At 52.4% G+C, this 16,746-nt stretch overlaps 1 protein-coding gene across 15 annotated transcripts in view; it reads left to right on the forward strand.

Annotated features, from left to right (window-relative positions):
- The window catches only part of DNMT3A (DNA methyltransferase 3 alpha), a 105,591-nt gene that overhangs the window by 68,384 nt on the left and 20,461 nt on the right, over nucleotides 1-16,746 (forward strand). Inside the window, exon 1 of one of the 15 annotated variants that reach the window (XM_043469188.1) lies at nucleotides 13,662-13,790. The exons of 11 other annotated variants lie outside the window; for them this stretch is intronic. Coding sequence is in view for 1 of the 4 variants with exons in the window: in XM_043469191.1 (XP_043325126.1) it covers nucleotides 16,490-16,561 (72 nt within the window). In the remaining 3 variants the exon portion in view is untranslated. Of the gene's footprint in view, nucleotides 1-13,661; nucleotides 13,791-14,042; nucleotides 14,059-16,474; nucleotides 16,562-16,746 lie in introns of those variants that run through there. 3 more of the 15 variants (XM_043469189.1, XM_043469190.1, XM_043469191.1) reach the window with 3 other exon arrangements.

Consider the following 16,746-nt stretch of genomic DNA (forward strand, 5'->3'; position numbering starts at 1 on the left):
TGTTCGCCCACTGGAATGTTCACTCCACCTGGTTGTGGGGGGATACAGAAGAGTGCTTAGAACAACCCCCGCTTTTTAGTGGTGAGAAAACAGTAACGAGGCACTGGGTTCAGCAGTGGCCATGGCCAAAACTGAAATAGGCCAAAGGGGTAGCTTTATGAGCACCTCCTTCATCTCAGGTGGCTCAGCTGGTAAAAAATCCGCCTGCAATGTGGGAGACCTGGGTTTGATCCCTGGGTTGATCCCCTGAACGGAAAGGCTACCCACTCCAGTATTCCAGCCGAGAGAATTCCATGGACTATACAGTCCATGGAGTCGCAAAGAGTCAGACATGATTGAGCGACTTTCACTTTCACTTCATCTCAGGGACAGTGCCGAGAGCATTAACTTTTGCCACAATCCTAAGAAATGATAAAGTAACTTTGTATTTCAGGATTCACAAAATAGAGACCACCCCTGTGGCCAGGCCCAGATCAGAACTTTGAACCCAGGTCAGTGCATGGGCTAGGCCGTCCATGTGTATGTGCTCAGTTATGTCTGACTCTTTGCGACCCCATGGACTGTGCCTGCCAGGCTCCTCTGTCCATGGGATTCTCCAGGCAAGAATAGTGGAGTGGGTAGCCAGGGGGTTTACTTCTCCAGGGGAATCTTTCGACCCAGGGATCGAACCCCCGTGTTTTGCATCTCCTGCATTGGCGGGCAGATTCTTTACTGCTGTGGCACCTGGGAAACCCTAGCCCATGGCTAGTCCAGTGACTAGGAATCCATGCTTCCATAATAGGGGGCCGAGGTTTGATCCCCAGTTGGAGAACTAAGATCCCATATGCCATGCCTCAGCCAAAAAAATTTTTTTAAATAACAAATAAAGCTAGGTCAGTGCAGGTACAGGAAACTCCTGCTAATCCTTCAGCTCAGTTTAGTGGGTTCACCTTCCCCTAGGAAACAAGACTTGCTGCCTTATAAGGAAATCCCATCCTTGCTGGCCAGTCATGCCCTGTTCCTGTTCCGGATGCCTCTTCTGTCAGCGGGTGGAACTTGTGCTGGCCCAGCATCCTTGAGAAGGCGCTCTTGCAGCTCTGAGCCGCTGTACTCCCCCAGTCTGTGGACTCTTTTCCCTTAAATAAAGGACATCAGACTTGTTACTAAATTGTATTATTTTTGTCATTTCACAGGTATACTATTCACAATTACTATAAGAGCTAATTTTCGTCCTTATTTTACCACTAGGAAGCTAAAAGATTCCTGTAGATGAGGACACGTGTAGATGCCACGTGGACATCCTTATGGAGAGACCCGTGGGCTAAACCAGACTCCAGAGTGCAGGCTGCTTCTGTTTCGCAAACAACTCCACTAGAACTGGGTCTTCCTGGTTTTCAGTCTTGGCTTCCCCTGAAACTACAGGATGGGGTTGGAGGGCGCTCACTGTCCCAGCCCTCTGTCCGTGCCGCCTTGCCCCACCTTGGCTACAGGTCTGAGGCTGCAGGTCTTCAGGCCGCAGGGTCTTGCCAGGTTTGGGTCCCTTTCACCCTGGGGACCCCTTCCCTACTTTCCTTCTCCACTCCTTTGGTCCTGAGCCCTCACCCTTGAACTGCTATTTTTCTCATGATCGGTTTTGATGTTGTGAAATTGGATTAAGTAAATGGAATGAGATTCAGGAGGCCTGGTTTCTGAGTACAGCCTCTACCCGGGATCAATTTGAGAAGGTCGTTCTCCTCTCTGTACTTTGGTTTCCTCGTTTGTAGCAGGGCACAAATAGACCAGATGACCCCCGAGATTCAGAAATAGCATAATTTAAGGGGAGGCGGACTGAAGTCATGAGCTGTAGCTCCCTTTGTCTCCTTGTATGGATGTCCTAAATTAAATGTTTGAGTGAATTCTCATACCTCACATATATGCTTCTTTTAGAGGCACACACATAAAGCATCTTAATAAAGATGCTTAGAAAAAACTTTCACAAAATTCATGTTTTGTGCTAGAATCTAGCTTTCCTTTCCTCTTCACGGTGGACCCCTTTTATTGTGTTTGCTGCCGGGGTCAGAAATGATAGGGCTTGCTACTCACCTGGGAGAGGGAGGGGCTTGAAGCCACCACTAAAAAGGTGCTGTTGCAAATACACCCCTGTCTAACAGGCACATGTTCCTGGGGCATTTCCTCAGCTCAGGAACTGCACATCCCTGTTCTGGCTTTGGTCACCATGTGCCTAGCTAGGTCTGCCCCTTACTGCTCGTTTTCTCTTCTTTAGTCACATGATCACTCTTCATCATTTTGAGAATTACAAACCTTGACTGAGCAAATACTTTGTGCTCAGGCTTTCAGAAAACTCCATATGCATCTGGGTCTCTGCCACGTTCCCACATTTTCTAGACACTAAAGAAACACATTTAAAGGAATGTCAGAATCCCACCCTGGCAGTGGTAGGCAGTTAAGTGCTGCAACCCAGTAAGAGCTAGGATAGAAATAGGAGGAAAGGGGCCATGGGAGCGGCTAACTAGCCCTGCCCAAGGAGGCTGGGAAGGCCTGCCGTAGAAGAGACATCTTGCAGGCCTGCTACTAGGATAGGAGTTTGCCTGATAGGGACAGTGGGGGAAGGGCACTGAGCGGGATCAAAAAAACCCTCTAAGAGTTTGGGATCTAGAGCACCTCAAGATTTCTTGCATTTTTATTTCAGCTTTCAGAAACAAGCTCATAGCCCTCGCTGTGAGGCAAACAGAGGAGATCAATGGTGCTGTTCTCTCTCCTCTGCTTTCATGATCAGAGCATTCGTTAAGGAGGTCCCTGGGATGCTCAAGCACGGGGGCTCAGCTGGACTGTGTGACTCTGTTAAGGAGTCAGTACTCTAGATGTCATAAACGGACTTGCTGCTGCTGCTAAGTCGCTTCAGTCGTGTCCAGCTCTGTGCGACCCCATAGATGGCAGCCCACCAGGCTCCTCCATCCCTGGGATTCTCCAGGCAAGAACACTGGAGTGGGTTGCCATTTCCTTCTCCAATGCATGACAGTGAAAAGTGAAAGTGAAGATGCTCAGTCGTGTCCGACTCTTAGCGACCCCATGGACTGCAGCCTACCAGGCTCCTCCGTCCATGGGATTGTCCAGGCAAGAGTACTGGAGTGGGTTGCCACTGCCTTCTCCACACGGGCTTGAGTCTGTATTTACTAAATACATGCAGCAGCATGCTGGCACTGGAGGAGACAGTGGACACAGTCCCTGTCCCCGGGCACACATGGTCTAGAGGAGGAGGCGGGAGTGCCCACCATGAGCCACAGTATTAGATGGAGCATGGGCCTCGGCCCGTGCTTCTGCCACCAAGAGTCTGGTGAGCACAGAGGAGGGCGAGAAAACTTCTAGGGGAACTCCTGGAAGGTTCCCTGGAGGAGGTGTCCTTTGAGAATTCCAATAAGGATAAATAAGGAAGGTGTTTCAGGAAAAAGAACCACTGAGGGAAAAGACAAAGAGGCATGAAGCTTCTGGGTTGGTCAGGGAACAGCGTGAGAGCTGGTAACTAGGTGTGGGAGTCGGCAAGGAAGTGTAAGAAGAGATAAAACTGCAAAGGGAGATGGTCAGATTGTCACCAGCCTCCCTGTCATAGTGAGAAACGTGGGCTTCCCTGTGCAGGAGGGAGCTGGAATGTTAGAGAACCGGATGTGTATTTTGGGAAGGTAACCCTGGCTGCAATGCAAGGGGACCCAAGGTTAGAAGAAGGACCAATTAGGAGGGCGTTTCATCTGATTTTGAGGAAGGGGCCAGGCAGTGGGAGGCAGACTTGATAGAACTGATACAGTTTGCCTCTGGTTGGAGGCAGACTTGATAGAACTGATACAGTTTGCCTCTGGTTGGAGGGAAGGGAGAAACTGGGCTGGTATTTGGGGGCTGGGGTAAGCGGTCATTATATGAGCTAGGAAATCCTCAACTAGGGAGGAAGAGCAGGTTAGGAGCAGGAAGGTGGTATGGGCTTTCTGTTTTCTTAAGGATGTTTTTTGATGGTCAGAAGCTTTTTATTTGAACAAGGTCGAGTTAACCAAATTCTTCTTTTATTGGAGTGTGTGTGTGTGATAACTCTGAGTTCTCTGCCTACCCTAAAGTCATGAAGAGACTCTCTTAGGAGGAGTAAATTTTATTTGTTTGGCTGTGTCAGATCTTAGTTGCGGCATGTGGGATTTTTCGTTGCGGCATGCAGGCTCAGTAGTTGTGGCGGGCAGGCCTAGTTGGCATGAGCCACAGGGATCAAACCCACGTCCCCTGCACTGGAAGGCGGATTCTTAACTGCTGGACCACCAGGAAGTCCCAGGAGTGGACTTTTAAGTTAGGTTTTGGACAAGCTGCTTTTGAGAAGCCAGCAGGGTGGCTGACAATGGGGAGGGGTTTAGCAGGCACTCAGGAGTCATCCACTAGGAGGGTAAGTGCAGGTTGGTGAGCGGGGAGGGAGGAACCCTGCATTGGGAGGACCAGGGTAGCAAAGGTCAGCTCACCTACCTGGGGCTTCTGGAAGCAACCAGCTGGCAGGAGTTCCAGAACAACTGAAGGACCACTAAAGGCCCCCTTTTCACCTGTCTGTGGAGCCTTTTAAAAGAGTTGCCTTTTAAACAGTACCTAGATTCGCAAAAACAGGAGATTGCACTTTTTTATTCCTACTTTTGCTTAATCTGAGTTGAAAGTGAAAAATTAACAATATACTGCCCATTATTTCTTAACTAAAGAGTCATAGAGCATTTGTGAAGGGTTGTTATTAAGGGATGGCAAGTCAGAAAAAACAGTAAAATTTGCTCACAGTGTGCAGTTGGCATGGGAGAGGGGGAGGACCCGGATGGCTACGGAGACCTGATGGGTTAGAACTGAGTGACTAATACACACACATTCTGGAGCTATGAGGCAGAGACTCTGGTGTGATTCCTGGGAAATCTGATTTTCTAGTCAGATGCCCATGGTTCTGGGGCTTGTGCAAGTTTGAGAACCACACAGCTTCAGATGATCAGAAGTAAACCAAACCGGACAAAGTGTAGTGAATAGTGTTACTTGCTCAGTCGCATCCGACTCTTTGCGACCTCATGGACTGTAGCCTGCCAGGCTCCTCTGTGCATGGAATTCTCCAGGCAAGAATACTGGAGTGGGTTGCCACGTCCTTCTCCAGGGGATCTTCCCAAGCTGGGATCGAATCCAGGTCTCCTGCATTGCAGGCAGATTCTTTACCACTTGAGTAAACCTGGAAGCCACCTGACACAGAAGAGATTTCTCCAAAGATGCATTTATTGTGTCACCCACCACCCTGATAGTGAAGGACAGGGAAGCCTGGCATGTTGCAGTCCATAGAGTTGCAGAGTCGGGCACACCTTAGCAACTGAACAACCACCGCCACCCTGTCACCCTCACGGGGTCTCCCTGCACATTCGCATTACCTGGGAGTTTGCTTTAACCACTGCTGTCTGGTCCCGCCACCCTGGATTCAGTACACTTGGAATTTAGTTCTGGGCCCAGGCCCAGATCGCTCCTAAAGCTCTCCGGGTGATTCTAAGGGCGTGAAACTCAGACTGAACACTGAGCTGAGGAAGAAGTATGGGCTCTTAAGGCCGGCACAGCTACAGAACTGTTTCCCAACAGAGGTGGGGGGGGCGAAGACCGGAAAGGACTTGGTGCAGGAATTCAAATGTTTCCTTTGGGATGGAGATGGTAGGCGTTCCTAGTGTTTTCAGCAACGGGTTTACCCCAAGGCTTGTCCGCTGGGCTCCTCCTGGGTCTTCTCTTTGGACCCTGAAACTTGAGAGGGTCTGCATGCCTGAATCTGAATGGTGGTCCCTGAGGTCCCTCCCTTTGACCCTTGGAGCCTGGGGTGGGGGAGGGGAGGAGAAAGCAACCCTGGCGGTTCAGGTTTACCTGAATCCTTTGGACCCACACCCCCCAGGTATAAAATTAACAAGTCTCCCCAGAGTCTAGTTTCTAGAGCAAAGTGACTGTACGTGGTCAAGCTAACTTGTCAAAAGGTTCTTTCCAAACCTCTTACACGATATGGCCTCCTGACTTCCTTTGGCCTTACCTGTAATACTCAGCAGATATCTGTGGTCCCCTCAGACTGATTAAGAAACTAAGATCCAAAGAAGCTAGGCACTTACCAAAAGCTTTGTCATCAGCTGTGATCCTCTGCTCCCATCTTGCCCCTTCTGTTCTGTTTCCTGGCAAGGGGCAGATGAAACCTGGGCATCTGCAGCACCACTGCCCCCACCCTTGCTCCCTGCCCACAGCCTGCACTTGGCTCACAGGCAGGGTCGTGCTCACCCCGCAGCTCCCGGTTAGGGGCTGGAAGTGATGGGGTGGGAGAGTCGGGTTTGTGGAGAAGCCTTCCTCTTAAGGAGCAGACCTGGAGCTGTCGGGAAAGAGGGGGCAGATGGGCGAGGGGAGGAAGGAGGCTGCAGTTGAGGCTTCGGGAGCTGCTGGCAGGTCTGGTGAGTTGAGACTTCCAAGCATGTAACGACTGGGAAGGGATGGGGGAGCCAGCAAAGAAGGGATGGGAGAACCAGGGAGAGAGGCAGAAGAGATGGAGACGTGAAGGGTCAGCGAGGAGGTGGCTCCCAGACCCTGCATTTTACTCTGGATCAGAATGTCTGTCAGCAGTGGAACATAGAACAGGCAGGAGGCCCTCGGCGGCTCACCTCCCTAACAGGTGTGCCTACAGCTGTGCTTGTGCATCTCGTTGGGAAGCTAACGCAATTGCAGATGCCCCCAAAGATCTGCCCATCTGAGAAACCTGGGAGGCTGGGCCCTGTCCCGGTTTACCGTCTCTCATCCACCCTCGAGTCTTCCTGCCTTGACTGATCCCGGCCGCCTCAGATTTCCTTTAGCACATGGAGAAAGCATCTCTACCACATAATTTACCATCTAATTGCATGCTGTCTTGAATGAGGGCTGTGGCTTCATGTGCGGTGGGTCCTGGGCACACAATTAGGCTGTGAGGAGTAACAGGAGGGAGGCCAGCTCCTGCACTGGCTCCGCCCCCCTTCCCCCCAAGCCAAGCCCCCCCCCCCCCCACCCCGCCGTGCCCCAGCTGGTGTGGGTGCTGCTGCTGGATCCTAGGGTTTTGGTGTGATTCAGGCAGGCTCAGAGGTTGGCTCCTGGATAAACCACAGCCTCATTACAGTTCTGAAAGTAGACTAGACCGGCAGGGGTGAGGGGTTGTGAGGGGGTGGGCTGCCCCTGCCCCATGGCCTTTGCCTAAAGATGAGCCTCTCTTGGGCCCAGGTTTGGGGATGGCACCAAGCCCAACCAGGCCAGCACACTGCAGTTTCCATGGTGACCCTTTTGGTTTCCTTCCGAAGGAGGATGGATTTCCTCTTTCAGTCCAGGTCGTCTGCCTGGGCCACCACCACTCTGAACACTGGGGACCAGACTGCCCAGCTCCGCTGCCCTCCACTTTCTGCCACAGGGGACAGTTTGTGGAGATGCTCAGTTTTAAGTCACAGTCCAATATCAGACATCAGCATGTTCTGGTTTGAAGGGGGAGCAAGAGAGACAGGCCCAGGAGAGGGGGCGACTCCCCTCCTTCTACCTCCCCCTCCTCAGTTTTTGACCCTTTGGGTGGGCTCGGTCTCCTGAAGGCCTCAGTTTCCTCATTTGTAACTGCCAGGGCCGTCAGTGATCTCCACACCTGGCTAGAAGCAGAATCACTTAGGGGGAGGGGGTTTAAATAGATTCCTGGGCTCTACCCCAAGCCAGCTCATCGCCATAGGTGGGCCTAGGAATCTGTATTTTTAAAAACCTCCTTGGGTGATCCTGATACAAACAAAGTTTGAGATTCTCCTGTCAAGGTGACCTGTGAGGCCCCCACAGGAAGGAAAGGAAGCTCTGCCTTGTGCTGAGGACTGACTGGCCTTTCTGGGGTCCCCAGAGCTTCCAAAGAGCCTATCGTTAGGTCACTCTTGTCAGGAAGCCGGTGTTTCCTAGTCACACTGGCTAAGCCAAGACCAGGCCCCCACCTTTTCCCCACAGGAGAAGCCAGGAGAGAGAGGATTGGGGGGTGGGGGGGAGGTTGCCATAACAACCAGCTCCAGGCAGAGGCCTCCCTTCCAGGGGCTGGTACTTCACCCCAGCAATGGTGGTTTCCATGGAGATGGGTTACTGAGGGACAGGGGGAACATTTGCCCCACTTAGTATATTAGTCAGGAGCTGCCAGAAGGCAGAACCATCTCTAGGTGGGAGCCTTGGACCCCTGTCAACTTTGAGTCGTCCCCCGCCCCCCGCCCCACTGTGGCCTCTGCTCTCTGGGTGCAGGTCTGACGCTTTCTCCCCGCTTGGTTGCTCTCTCTGTGACTGGTCTCCCTAGCAACAAGTCCTGCTAACTCCTTGCTGTTGGCTCTGTGGCTATTTTTAGCTTCCCTGCCAGCAGCCCAGTCCTGGTCATTTGCTTGCAACCTCCATGTGGATGGCAGGGGAGCAGGAAAACAAAGATTCCCGGCCTCTTTTGGGAGCCATGGACCCAGACCTCGTAAGCACCTATCGTAACTTTGCTGTGGAAAGTATTTGCCCCCATCTAGGAACTTGGTCAGTAGACTCCGGATGAGGCTCTGGAGACAGTGTTGGATTCCGTTCAGCAAACACTGCTTTAATCCTCTACAGTGTGCAAGAGGCTCTGGTCCACACTGCTTCCATGTGAACCTGAGAGCCAGGCCCTGCCCTCTAGGAATTTTTAATCTTGTGGAGAGGAAAGAGGAGTACACCTTAGTCCAAGCAAAGATCAGCAGGTGCTAGGAGAGGATTACAAAGTGCTCTGGGAGTATGGGGGAGGAGGTGGGACAAGGTAACTTTTGGGTGGGGGACGATAAGGGTGAGGGGCAGAGCAGCACTGTCCAGGAGAATGTTCTGCAATGACAGAAATGTTCTAAAATCTGTGCCCTCCGCTACAGTAGCCCCCCTCGCCACATGGGCTCTTGAACACTTGGGATGTGGCTAGTGCAACTGAGGAACTGAATTTTCATTTTTATCTAATTTCAATGAATTTAAATGGCTTTGTGCAGCCAGTGGCGCTCTCACTGGCCAATTCAGGTCTACAGAAACCTTCATGGTGGAGGTAGCTGGTGAATTGGGCTGAGAAGGAAAGGTAGGCTTTTGACTGGTGGAAGGTGAAGTGGAGGAGCAAGGAAAGGCATGAACAAAGGCATGGAGGCAGGGAAAGGGCAAATTTGGGAAACAGCAAGTGGGTGGGCCAAGTGTAGGCTGTGTGAGGTAAGGGCTGCAGATGGTGGGGGCCTTAAGTGCCATGCAAGGAGTGCAGGCTGTAATCAGCAGGTGGTCAGAGGTCTACTGTGTAGCATGGAGGCTTCTGAGCTATAGGTGGAAGGGCAGGATTGGAAGAGACATCCATCTTGACCTTGTGGTTCTTATCTAGATAAGTTCTCATTTGTCACGGGGGCAGTGGGAATGTTTGTGTGTCAAGAAATACACAGTGTCTTCCAAAATGTGGCTTTGCAGATGGCTTCCCAGGGACCCTGGCCCCTCCACTTTTGAGTTCAGGGACTCAGGTGCTAAAATGTCCTGTTCAATGGACGCCACATAACCTCCCCACCTCCCACCAGCACTGGATTTTATGACAAAGCATGCCTCAGAACGCTGAACTTCAAGTTAAAATCAGTCAGGCATTCCCACTTGCGCCCGTGGGAGCTGCTGCTCCTGGGTGGAGGATCACGACTTAGCATCTCATCTCCGCTCCACAAGCTGGAAAGTCAGCTTCACAGCGCTCCCTACATTCCTGCTCCCAAAGACAGGGGTGAGGCCCACACCCGGATGTTCAGCTTACAGATTTATAATAGGACTTGTCCTTCCAACACAGATCCATCCAAGTGCTTGTCCCCATTTTATCTGGCAACTTACCGGTATCAGAGTCACTGGAAAATGTAATTAAAGTTAGACGTTTGCTTGATGAACACAGGATCAGTGCTGAGTCAGGTGTCCTTAAGAGGTATTCTCATCAGGCCTGTTGGATCTGCCTGCCAAACAGGAAATATGCCCTCTCTTTCAGGTTGCCCTCTCTTTTGGACCATGCTGGATACTTCCTCTCCAACGCTTCTTTTAGGCTCTTGACATCCACCAGATCTTCTTTTCATCCAGGGGTTCCTCCTTTCAACATACTTTTAGAATACGTCTAAGAACCTGGCTCATTTTACATGGCTCTGCTATTTTAGATTGACTATCTTTATCTTAATCAAAAGACCTATCCCAGTAACCACCCTGGGAGGGTTACTTTGGAAGGTCGAGAACATATATGACCTGAGGATCCTAGAAGGCTGACCTAGTTTTTTCCTGACCTTTGGCTAAAGTCACTTCTTAGCCTAATCTTGGGATCTCTTCTGCTTTGAGGTCTCTGTGCCCACCAAGTAGAAGTTAGACACAGATCTCAGTCTGAGTGACTCACTGTATAGAAAAGGGGAACCTTTCCCATTGGTATAGCTACAGGAGATTGGTGGTGCTGTAAGTAAGAAGAGGACAGCTTTGAGTTGAGCTTCCTTTTGCTTAAGTTGGGAGCTATGTGGAAGAGGCAAGATTTGGGCTTAATTTTACACTCGATCTTAGCCAAAAGGCCGAGAAGCGATGGGCTTAATTTTACTAAGCCCAATATTTTATTGAGGTATAGTTGATTTACAATATTATGTTTCGGGGTACAACATAGCAATTCACAATTTTTAAAGATTATACTCCATTTATAGTTATTATGGGGTTCCTTGGTAACTCAGCTGGTAAAGAATCCGCCTGCAATGCAGGAGACCCTGGTTCGATTCCTGGGTCGGGAAGATCCACTGGAGAAGGGATAGGTTACCCACTCTAGTATTCTTGGGCTTCCCTGGTGGCTCAGACAGTAAAGAATCCTCCTGCAATGCAGGAGACCTGATTTAATCACTGGGTTGGGAAGATTCTCCTGGACGAAGGGAATGGCTACCCACTCCAGTATTCTTGGCCTGGAGAATTCCATGGACAGAGGAACCTGGCGGGCTGTAGTCCATGGGGTCGCAGAGTTGCACATGACTGAATGACTCACACACACACAGTTATTATAAAATAGTAACTATATTCCTCGTGCTGTATATCCTTATAGTTTATGTTAAATAGTTTCTACCTCTTAATTCCCTAGTTTTTCTTGCCCCTCCCCCCCAATTTGAGCTTAATTTTAGAGAATGAGAATAAGGAAGTTTGGCAGCTGGAGGGAGAAGCCACTTTTTGAGTGGGCCAAGGGAAAGCAAAACTGATGGTGCTGATCCGTTCTGACACTTTTGAGTCCTGGTTGCGTAAACAGGTGTCATTACTTACTGAAGACCAAGACCACGGAGTGTAGAGTCTAAATGTTTAGCCACGTAACAATGGAAAAAGAGATGTCATAGGTGAGATAGTGTTTTTAAAGAGCTGGCCAAGCCAGATCAGAAACTTCATTTTGAGAGGATGCCTGGGGTGAGGTCTAAAGTGGCCTGTTAACAGGGCCTGGATGCCGGGGAGGCATGAGTGAGAGAAGCCAAGCAAGTCCTATTACATTCCTCAAAGGGTGAGAGCAGGCAAGAGGTATAAACTCATGGAAACTGTACCAAGCAGGTACCTTGATTGGCTTGAAAGACGCTAAGGGCAGACTAGGGCCTTTGTTTTGTGGAAGGGCTCCTCTTTGCTGTAGAGGTTCTGGGTCTCAGGGCTGGGAGGACGTTTGTACTCCCTGGGTGTTCTGTGGAGAAGGCTCTCTGATGTGGGGTCCTCTTCCCTCTTCAGAGCCTTCTTGTTCTCTGATGGCCCCCAGGAGGGTGCTGAACCCGGGCAAGGATGGTGGGTTCTCCTCACAGAACATCTTTTGACCTCATTATACCAGCACCTGTTCCAGCTGGTTTATTCCCACTGTGGCTGAAAAGCCACAGTCTGTGGCTGAAAGCCAGGTACCTGGGGGCATTATCTCCTTGAGATGCTGGTATCCCCAGCCTGGGAGGGCAGACGTCATCACTCCTGTTTTGCAAGTGAAAAAAGACTTCTTGGAGTTAAGTGGCTTGTTCAAGGTCACAGGGACAGAACCAGAACTCCAGTCCTGATCTATCAGCAGTGCAGCCAGCCACACAGCCATTTCCTGCTGGGACACTTACCCTCAGTTCCCCTGCTCTGCCTTTTAGTTCATCTTGCAAACTGAAACCATGCTAATCTTTACAAAATACCCATTCACCTCGTCATGTCAGAAAACCTGCGGTCATTCTTCAGTGCAATAGGATATATCCACTGACATCTCTTCTCTGCACTTTCACTTTAGTTGTATTGAAGGGATGGGAGGTGGAGGTGGCAAGGGTTTTCCTCCCTTTCCAGCCTAACATCTCTTATTTCCTACCTGGCCAGCCTCATTCCAGATCTGATTCATCCTACAGGTTCAGTCTCTGCTCCACATTGATCTCATTAACCTCATTTATCACTCATACTACTTGTTTTTGGTTGGCTTCCAAGCCATCCTGGCCCATTGGACTTGGTATTGGTGGTATAGTTCTATTTAGAGACGCTTTTCAATGACCTTTTCCAGTTACCCCAAGTCTAGTTGAATTGGTTAGCTCTTTGAAGGCAGGGCCAACAGATTCTGCTTCCGGGTTGCTGGGGGTGGGGGCCGGGTGTGGAGAGAGAGAGAGTGTGTGTGTGTGTGTATATATATATGTATATATTCTCCCTGGTGGGGAGGGGCCTCTGCTCAGGAGGAGGGAGCAGAAATGGTTGAAGGTGTAACTGGAGGCTCCACTTGGAGGCTCCAGAGGAGGAGTGGAGTCTTGAGCTGCAGATGTTAGTGCTGGGAATAAAGGTGTTGCTATACTTTTGAACTCCTTCTCCCCACCCCACCCCCAACCCTGCACCTTGCAAACAGGAAAAATGAGACATCGAAGGCAGACCCAGAATGACCCAGGGGACCCAAGGACTTGGCCAGGAAGTGATTTTTCTAAGCCTGAACTCCTCACACCACGCTAAGGCACAGCTCTATCCACTGGCAGTGTGAAGAGAAGACCCCCCCCCCCTTCTCCACCCCCTCAACCCCAGTTTTCGTTCTGGAGCGCTCCCGGTTTTGTGTGGGCGCTTTCTGTCCCTCTGTGTGCTTTGAATTTTCCTACAGCTTCCTGGGGCTCTCCGCTCATTTGTAACCTTTTCCTTTTTTCTTTTTGGTTGCGCTGCGGAGAGACTCACTTTTAACAACTTTCTCCTGGCTGTCCCAGACGGTCCGAAAGCTCCTCTTTCCTTTCGTCTGCGCTCCCGGTTGTCGGGGCGCTCGCAGCTTACCTCCGCAGCTGGAGCGCAGCCCCTTCTCTCCCGACCCCCGTCCTTCCCTCCCCGCGCTGTCCGCGGGCTCCCGGCCTCGCCCCCAGCTCCGCGCCCGGTTCGGGCCGAGTCGGGGCGGGGGGGCGGGGGCAGGGAAGGCCGCGCGGTGGGATGGGGCGGACACCGCCTCCAGCCTGGCCTGGGCGGGGCCCCAGGAATGGGCGGAGGCCCAGCCGCGCCCCCAGGCCCCAGCGCCGGCCCGCGCCCCTCGGACCGGAGGAGAGGGGCTGGCCCACTGCCAGCGTCTGAGAGCCGGCCCCCTCCCCCGGCCCGCTCGCAGCCAACCAGGCACTCCAGCGGGGCCCACGTGACCTGGAGTTCTAGACAAAGAAAATGTTCAATCCCTCCCCCCCACCTCCCCCCTCCCCCTCTCTCTGGCCCCCTCCGCCCCCCAGCCCCATCGCCCCCTTCCCCTCCCCCCAGACGGGCAGCTACTTACAGAGCTTCAGGGCCGGGGCTCACACCTGAGCTGGACCACCGAGGGGCTGCACCTGGCCTTATGGGTAGGTTCCTGGACGGAGCCCTGGGGAAACTGGGGGCGGGGAGGCGGCAGGGGCCGGTGGGAGGATCTCTGGGCCTGCAGCCCTCTGGGTTGAGAAGAGTCAAGTCTGCCTCCCCGGCCCGCGGGAGCTGGCTGCCCTGCCTGGCCTGAGTTCTGGAGATGCTGAGTTACTGCCGTCCCACCCACTCTCTGCTCAGGAACCCCAAGCCCCACTCCTCCCTGCTCTCAGGTGGGACCTGGCGGCTCCGGGGCCAGGAAGAGCAGCCCTGGCCTGAGCCTGGAGCAGTGGTCAGCAAAGGCTGGGGGGCAGACTCCGTCCCGTGGAGTTGGGCTGAAGGCAGCGGTTTTGCTGAGCTGGCTGGCAGATGGGTTGTTGGCCTTTCCTGGCTGACCTGTGTTCCTGGCTAATGGACCACGCTGTCCTCAGGCCGTGCCAACCTTGTGAACTCCCAGGAGGGATGATCCCCTCTCCTGTGTGTTCCTGGGAGCCGCCGTCAGGCCACCAGAAAGAAGTGGTGTCGGAGTGGGAGGGAGCAGTGCGACCCTGACACGGGGCTGTGGGGTGGCCTTATGCCGGCCTGGGATGGCAGAGGCACCGGGAACAGCCCCGGGTCTGCTGCCCCAGCGGGTATCCACCTGGGTCCCTAGACCTCTGACCTTTGGCATGGGAAGCAGCCTGAGTCCGGAGGGAGGTGGAGGCGGGACAGCTGCCCGAAGACATGGGACTGGATGGGGAGGCCTTGCCTCCACCAGAGTGGAGTTGCCAGTGGCTCTCCAGGCCGAACAAACTCCAGGCCAAGTGGCCTCCCGGGCCGCCTGTAGTGGAGCTGCGGTGGTGTCTTCCATCCTGCCCACTCTTGGCTACTCTGGCCTGGGACCTTCTGAACTGAGGTGGTGGGGAGGTGTGTAGGAGCTGTAAGCCCCAAAGCCCAAGCCCAGAGTTAATTAACCCTTATTTCTCCTATTGTCTGCCCGGGGAGGAGGGTTGGCACGAACGTGGAAGCCCAGCCCTCTCGCACTGCCCTAGGCAAGTCTATTCTAATGAGCCCCTCCCCCACCCAGCCACCCTCTCGCCCCTTCTTCCCCTTTCCTCTTGCCTCCTGCTGCTAACCCACCCCCCTCTTCCTCCTTCCCCCACTCCTGCTGGCCAGGTCCTGTTGGAGGCCCCTTCCTCCTCCTCTGCCTGCCAGACCATGCTGGATGCATGTTCTCCTGCACCTACTGGGTTGGGGGCGCTTAACAGCCATCAGCAGCATCCTTTGACAAGCTGGGGGAAGTTGTGGGTGAAGAAGAATGTTCAGGCACTTGCTTTGGAGGGGGTGAAAAGAGAGACAAAGGGGCTGAGGGGGAGTCAGGAGGGTGGTGGCAGGCACGACTCCCTTCTAGACTAGGGGACGTGGAGGGGGGTGCCTGGCGTGCCCCCCCAGTGCTGCTGGCTGTAGATCCTCTTCCATCTGCACTCTTTGTTCTGGCTGAGGGGGCCGTCACCCCTGGAAACTGGGGCTTTGGGTCATCCAAGACAGCACCTGAGGTTCACAGAGGCCTGCGTGGTGGAGGGAAGGGAGCAGAGACGGCGAGGCACACTTGTATCTGAGCACATCTGGTACTGGGATAGTGCTGCTGCAGCTGACAATCCTGGAGAAGAAGCCCTCTCCCTTCAGGAGTTGAGTGCACATCTAAACACAGCTTCCTGTAGGGGAGGAGGAGGTAGATAATTGATTTAGGCTGGGGTGGGGCAGAGTCCCCAGGTGAGAGTGGGGCTGGGGAGGGAGGAGCGGTAACCCTGCATTCTCCCGCCCCCTGATCTCCAAGGGCTCATTCTTCCAGCTGTTGGTGCTTTGGGGGCAAAGGATGCTTTATCCCACTGTAGAATTTGAGTTAGAGAAAGAACTAGGACTTCCACCCTCAGGTTTTAGGAATTGCTGTAAGAAGCAGGTTTGGTTTGTGGCTGGGAGGCAAAGACTTGCAGACAGAACAAAATAAAATGCATCTAAGAGACAGTAGACCCTTGAGCTGTTCTTAACTGGGGACCTGGGGGTCCATGGACAGGCTTCAGAGAGTCCTTAGAACTCCTGGTACATGCATAAATCATATTCTTAAACCAGTTAGAAAAGGTTAACAGCAATCCGTCAGTTCAAACTCCTTTTTTAGGTGGAGCAACTTAAGGGATTGCTCCAAAGTCAGCTATTAATTAGTAGCAAGGCTAAGACAGGAATGTAAACTGTGTGACTTCCAACTTGGAGGTCTTGTTCTCCAGGTAATCTTGAGGATTGGTTTGTATTCACAGCTCTGAACTCTCAGGGAAAGTGTTATTTTGATGATGGGATTTTTTTCCCCCTTGAATCTGCTGTGGTGAAAATGGGGGCAGAGCCTTGAAGTTTGAAGGCCACGTGTCCTAGATTCGATAGTTGGGGTGAGGTTAGGTGGAATGCCCCTCAGCTAACTGTCAGGTATTTCATCCTCTGTAGGGTGATGGGAGGGCTTCCCTGGTGGCTCAGTTTTAAAGAACCCTCCTGCCAATGCAGGAGATGCAAGAGACGTGGGTTCGATCCCTGGGTTGGGAAGATCCCCCTGGAGAAGGAAATGGCACCCCCACTCCATCATTCTTGCCTGGGAAATCCCATGGAGAGACAATTCTCGTGGGCTACAATCCATGAGGTCGCAAAGAGTCGGACACGACTTAGTGACTAAACAAGGGTGATGGGAATCCTGGAGCAGGTTTTGAGAACGAATGGGCCTGCGGGTCACAGTCTGAAAGAGGAGCATGAAACAGTGAAAGGATGGAGGCTGTTCGGGTTGGGCGAATCCTTGCGTTTGTCAGTGGGATGGCAGAGAGGATGCCTGGCTGTACTGTGGACTCCCTAAATAACTGTTGAAAGAATGAATACATTGATGGATCTGAAAGGTGACGTAGAAAGAAGGCATAGAATCTGATGACCAAGTATGTTAGATATAAT

Source organism: Cervus canadensis, chromosome 5, assembly GCF_019320065.1.
Source record: "Cervus canadensis isolate Bull #8, Minnesota chromosome 5, ASM1932006v1, whole genome shotgun sequence".
Lineage (NCBI taxonomy): Eukaryota > Metazoa > Chordata > Mammalia > Artiodactyla > Cervidae > Cervus > Cervus canadensis.